Genomic DNA, 6578 nt, shown 5'->3' on the forward strand with positions numbered 1-6578 from the left:
AGCGACGATGTTTGGACTAGAAACTGTTCCAATGACCAAAAGACAGCAGGCAGAACTAGAGGTTGCAGAGATGAAGATGTTGAGGTTCTCTTTGGGAGTGACCAGGATGGACAGGATCAGGAATGAGTCTATCAGAGGGACGGCACATGGTCCATGAAGAGAAAAGACCAAAGGAGAAGAAGATTATTTTTGGTTGAGGTGGTCGAGGTAAAGTGTCAAGATATAATTGGTCGTGATCCTGGCAATGGTGGTGATGCTGATAGAAGCAGAGGAGAACCCCTTTAGCAGAGGAGAACCCCTTTAGCAGAGGAGAACCCCTTTAGCAGAGGAGACCCCTGTGGATGGAATAATATCTCCTATTCACGGCCGCGTGACGTCACCGGCCGGCGGAGCGCGTGCCTGTTCTTCGGGTCAGTCCAGGCCGCACGCGCCCGGCGACCCGCGCGTGAGGAGCAGAGACGGCCACGCCCCCCGAGCCGCTGACGTCACCCAGTCCGTGACGTGCAGACGCGCCACCGCGCCGCCGCCACTCTCCTCCGGGCTCCCGCGGCTGCAGCAGCTCCTCCTCCGCCGCCGCCGTGAACTTCCGGCCGGATCCGGTGGGGAGCGGACGCACGCACGCACGCACGCACGCACGCGCCCGGTGGACCAGGAGAAGGCGGGGAGGAGCGGCGGCGGCCGCGGCTCCTCCGGTCCGTCCTCCGCGGGGTACCGGATGCTCCTCCGCTCGGACGGGAGTCCAGAGTCTCCTCCGCCCGGCGGGGACGTCGGCGTGACCCGCCGCCTCTCCGGCGACCGTGACCCGGCGTCCCGTCGCCCCGGCTTCCCGTCGCCGCGGCGTCCCGGCGTCCCGGCGTCCCGGTGTCCCGGCTCCTCCTCCCGGCCTCCCCGGTCATGGCGCGTCTGCCCTGAACCGGCCACGTGTTTCTTTCCGTGACAGCGGCGGAAGCGGCAAGTTGTTCGCCCCAAGTTTGTCCTTCTCTCCGGGAGGGGGGCGGTTGACATGGCGATGGTGGCGTGGAGAAGCGCGGAGGGCGCGGGTGATTCCGCGGGGAGCCTCTCCCTACCGGGGCAGCCACCGGGACACATGAACCCGGCGACCTCGCTGGGAAGAGCGCCGCCGCCCAACCCGTGCGCCGCCGCCGCCGCCGCCAACAATAACAACAACAACCCGGCCGCCTCCTCGTCGGCGGAGCGGCAGCAGGACCAGCAGGACCACAATAACCAGCAGGACCACCATGACCAGCAGGACCACCATAACCAGCAGGACCAGCAGGGCCAGCAGGACCAGCGGCACCAGGGCCAGCAGGGCCAGCAGATCGAGTGCATCGTGTGCGGGGACAAGTCTAGCGGGAAGCACTACGGCCAGTTCACCTGCGAGGGCTGCAAGAGCTTCTTCAAGCGCAGCGTCCGCCGGAACCTCAGCTACACTTGCCGGGCCAACCGGAGCTGCCCGGTGGACCAGCACCACCGCAACCAGTGCCAGTACTGCCGCCTCAAGAAATGCCTCAAAGTCGGTATGAGGAGGGAAGGTACGCTCCCGGCTCCCCGGTGCCCCCCCCCCCCCCCTCCCGGTTCCTCTCAGCTCCCGGCTCCCTCCGTATCCGCGGTCCTTCCACCGTGTTCACAGCCGCTGTGACCGGAGCCCGCTACCGGGCTTTCCCCCGCCCGGGATCCACTTCCCCGCCCCCGGTCTGCGGCGGCCTCCCGGCGGCTAGAGGGGCTGCTTGCTTCCGGTGTCCCCCGACTCGGATCCTCTTGATCGGCCATCGTGCGTCCGAGCGGCCCGGAGCGCGGCAGCTGTCACCCGTGGGAGTGGGAGTGGGAGTGGGAGTGGGAGTGGAAGTGGGATCCGGCCGCTTTTATTCTTCGTATTTCGGGATGAAATATTGACGCTTCTTCGTTCCGGTTCCAGCCGCCGCCGCCGCCACCGCGCTCAGAGTTGAAGTTTGGAGAGAATAAATGTCTAAATATATTTGTGTTTCTTCCTGAAACATCCCGGAGCCGCCGCGTCACGGCCCGCCCGTCTCTCTCGGGCCGGACCGGCGCGTCGCCCTCCCGGGGACGGATTTGGACTTTTCTTGTCCGTTCGGACGGAGTTTCTCTCCTCGCTCGGCCGAGCGCCGGTCGCTCGTTTACCGGGGACGTGAGCTTAACGGGGGCCAGCTAGCTTGACGCGGAGCCGAGGAGCGGGAGAAAGTTCCGGTTCTAACGGTTGGAAAGATTCACCACCGTGGCGAAGGTCAACGAACGGCGTCCATGACATGAACCCCTTTTCCCCGCCAGACACCGGGGGGCCACCGCTGCTTTTAAAGTCTCTTTTTAAATAGTGCCGTTTCAAAATGGCTCCCACTAACATCCGTGTGTGTGTGTGCGTGTGTGTGTGTGTGCGTGTGTGTGTGTGTGTGTGTGTGCGTGTGTGTGTGCGCGTGTGTGTGTGCGTGTGTCTCTCTTTTCTCTTTTCTCTCTCTCCGTCTCTGTTTTTCTGTCTGTGTCTCCCTCTTTTTTCCCTCTGTGTGTGTGTGTGTGTGTGTGTGTGTGTGTGTGTGTCTGTGTGTGTGTGTCTGCGTGTGTGCGTCTGTCTCTCTGTCTGTGTCTGTATGTGTGTGTGTGTGTGTGTGTGTGTGTGTGTGTCGGCTCCTTAGCCGTGCAGAGAGGCCGGCTGGCGGCGCCGCCTTTCCCCGGTCCGTTCCCGGTGTGCGGCGGCGTGGAGCCGCTGCAGTGCCACCCGTACGTGTCCGGCTACGTGTCGCTGCTGTTGCGGGCCGAGCCGTACCCGCCGTCCCGCCTGGGCCCGCAGTGCACGCAGGGCGGGAGCGTGTCGGGCATCGAGGGCATCTGCGAGCTGGCGGCGCGGATGCTGTTCAGCGCCGTGGAGTGGGCGCGGAACATCCCCTTCTTCCCGGACCTGCAGGTGTCCGACCAGGTGGCCCTGCTGCGCCTCACCTGGAGCGAGCTGTTCGTGCTCAACGCCGCGCAGTGCTCCATGCCCGTGCACGTCGCCCCGCTGCTCGCCGCCGCCGGCCTGCACGCGTCCCCCATGTCCGCCGAGCGCGTCGTGGCCTTCATGGACCACATCCGCCTCTTCCAGGAGCAGCTGGAGAAGCTCAAGGGGCTGCACGTCGACTCGGCCGAGTACAGCTGCATCAAGGCCATCGTGCTCTTCACCACCGGTAGGGAGCGTGCACGTACAAACACCGAGACAGCCAGAGAGCTAGATACACACACACGCATATAGAATACATGTGTTTGTTTAAACATGCGCACACACACGCACACACAAGCATACACACAAACACACGCACATATAGAATACATGTGTTTGTTTAAACATGCACACACACATAGAATACATGTGTCTGTTTATACATGGGCGCACACACACACACACACACACACACACATAGAATATATGTGTCTGTATAAACATGCGCATACACAAACACACACACATATAGAATACATGTGTCTGTTTAAACATGCGCGCACACACACACACACATAGTATATATGTGTCTGTATAAACATGCGCACACACACAAACACACACATAGAATACATGTGTCTGTATAAACATGCGCGTGCACACACACACATATAGAATACATGTGTCTGTATAAACATGCGCACACACACGCACACACAAAACACAGAAACATACATCAATTCAAATGGGGTTAGTTCAACTTTATTGGGCTGAGAAAGAAGTGCAGGACAAACTAACCCTTGTTAAGGAATAACACACACACACACACGCACGCACACACACACACACACACACACACACTTATCCCAATGGGTTGAAACAACCGGTGAAAAGTATAAATTAATTGAAAGCACATCAAAATAAGTATAACAAAATTGAAAAGTATAAATTGATAGAATCGTATTCATCAAAATACCGTAAAATATTCAAAGAAATAATAGAAGTGGAAATCAAAATAATTATAACATCGAAAAATACAAATTGATAGAATGATATACATCAAAATACTGTAACATATTCAAACAGATAATAAGAGGTGTAAATCATAATAAATATAACATAGAAAAGTACACATTGATAGAATCATATACACCAAAATACAGTAGTAACCCATTCAAAGAGAATGATAGAAGTGTAAATCAAAATAGATACAAATAATAAGAAGTATAAATTAATAGAGACCTCCAGATGAGGCGCCGGCAGCGACACCCTTTTTAAGCGACATTATAAAGCATGTTTTCTGGCTCCTGCCGTTAAAGCACAGCCGGGATGTATATCCTCTTTGCCTCTCGGTCCCGTCCGAAGTCCTTCATCATTTCTGAGCTAAAAAACAAACCAAAGTCCCCGTGCGATGGACGGGCGGAGTGCGATCTGCTGCCCCCCGTTTAACCCGGGGATTCTTCCGGAGTCTCCCCGGGAAGGTGCGGACCTTCGGCCGTCACCGTGACGGCGGCGCCTCCGGATCTTTGTCTCCGTCCTCTGTCGGGTTCCAGGACGGAGGCCGACTTTCTGTGGGAGGTGTTTTCTGTCGGCTTGGAGCCTCTTCAGTGCGTCTGCGCGCACGGAAACTATTGGGCCACGCACGGCTCGCCGCCGTGACGTTTGGCGGCGGGAGGAAGCCGAGAGGAGGACGAGCGGCGGCGGAAGCGGCCACGGATCTATTTTGGTCTCGCACGTCTGAATCTGGGACGCGGTCACGGCGGTTTCGCCCGCCCCCTCCCCTCGCACGGAGCCCCGTCCCCGCCTGACCCCCCGCCGCCCCGCCGCTCCCTCCTCTTTAATCGCCGGCCTGCGGATCGGAAGCCGCCATCTTTGCCGCCGGACCGCGGCCTACCGGCGCCCAGACGGACCGGCGTCCGAGGTCACCGTCCAGCTCTTAGCGGTGGAGGACACCGGGCAGAGGGCCTTATCACCGGACAGGGGGACGGGGAGGTCTGAGGAGGTCTGAGGAGGTCAGGGGAGGTCTGTGGAGGTCTGAGGAGGTTTGAGGAGGTTTGAGGAGGTCTGCGGCCAAGGTCTTTGTCTCGGCCAGCCTGGACCTCCTGGATCCTGGATCCAAACAACAGCAGCAACATTGTTTATTTCCACATCATTTCCACTGAACAGGATGCATTTAATCTGCAGGTGAATATAATATAATATAATATAATATAATATAATATAATATAATATAATATAATATAATATAATATAATATAATATAATATTGTATAATATGACATATTCAAATCTAATAAAATATAATATAACATAATGTAATATACTATTATATAATATGATATAATCTAATCTAATAAAATATAATATAACGAAATATAATGTAACATAATATTATATAATATGATATAATCTATTCTAATATAATCTATTCTAATATAATATAATATAATATAATAAAAGAAGAGAAGAAGAATAAAGTATAATATAAAACATGTCTGAAGAATAGAAAGCTTAATTTTCAACACAGTCATTAACAAATAAAGCCCTCAGAATGATCAATACTATCAGAATAATCAGGTTACTGTGTGTTATCTATTTTTGCACTCTGTCCTTTTTAAATGTATATCGTCTCTTTATGAACTCTGTCCTCACCTGGGCTGCTGTCACTCCAATTCTCCAATGGGGATACATAAGGTCTTATGTTATCTACCAAATATTCATTTCAGTCAATATTAATCTTTTAGTATTTATTTTCTCAGACAACAGCTTTTCATTATACACACAAACACACACACACACACACACACATACATATATTTGTATATATAAAATAATTATAACCATAATGCTAATGCATTTTATTTGAAGGTGCTTTTGTATGTCTGTGCATCAATACATAGACATTACATGTATGTGTGCGTGTGTGTCTATGTGTGTATTCATACTGACACACACACACGTATGCCTATACACATACACACGTGTTTCAGTGTGTGCTACTGTGTTTTTACAAATATATATATATATACACACACACACACACACACACACTCATATGCACAGCTGTGTGTGTGTGTCTGTATTTAGAACCACATACATGTATATTTGTGTACATACATGTTACGATATAATATATCTAATGTTGGTTTTGAGATGGCCATTTGGTAGAGCGATCACTTCTGACTTCCGAGTTCCGGTACTTTGGATCTTCGGTGACCGAATTGGACTTTTTGTGAGTCGCTTTGGATCAAAGCGTCTGACAAATGAATGTAATGCAATGTAATGTAATGCAATGTAATGTAATGTAATGTAATGTAGGTGTAGTAATTGTCGGCTCTCGCAGCTCCTCCTCTTCTTGCTGCTGCCATCGATTTCTGTTTTTTTTCCCTTTGTTTGTTTAATTCTTACGTAAGACTGAGTGGGCGACCATCAGCGCCACGTCCGGGAGACGGGAGGTTGACGTTCCTCTTGCGTGTGCGTGTGTATGTGTATGTGTATGTGTATGTGTATGTGTATGTGTACGTGTATGTGTGTGTATGTGTGTGTATGTGTGTGTGTGTGTGTGTGTGTGTGTGTGTGTGTGTGTGTGTGTGTGTGTGTGTGCAGATGCCTGCGGGCTGTCGGACACGGCGCACGTCGAGGGCCTGCAGGA

At 52.8% G+C, this 6578-nt stretch overlaps 1 protein-coding gene across 1 annotated transcript in view; it reads left to right on the plus strand.

Moving 5' to 3' along the window:
- The first annotated feature begins 595 nt into the window (after positions 1-595).
- Positions 596-6578, plus strand: part of LOC147218123 (nuclear receptor subfamily 2 group F member 1-B-like) — a 7411-nt gene continuing 1428 nt past the window's right edge. The window contains exons 1-3 of the mRNA XM_086175176.1: positions 596-1532; positions 2646-3173; positions 6533-6578. The exon at positions 6533-6578 is cut by the window's right edge and continues 1428 nt beyond it. Coding sequence (XP_086031302.1) covers positions 1004-1532; positions 2646-3173; positions 6533-6578 — 1103 coding nt within the window. The 5' untranslated portion in view covers positions 596-1003. The remainder of the gene's footprint in view (positions 1533-2645; positions 3174-6532) is intronic.

Source organism: Fistularia commersonii, chromosome 27 (assembly GCF_037954325.1).
Source record: "Fistularia commersonii isolate RoL2024-O1a breed Wild chromosome 27, RoL_Fcom_v1.0, whole genome shotgun sequence".
In the NCBI taxonomy this organism is placed as follows: Eukaryota; Metazoa; Chordata; class Actinopteri; order Syngnathiformes; family Fistulariidae; genus Fistularia; species Fistularia commersonii.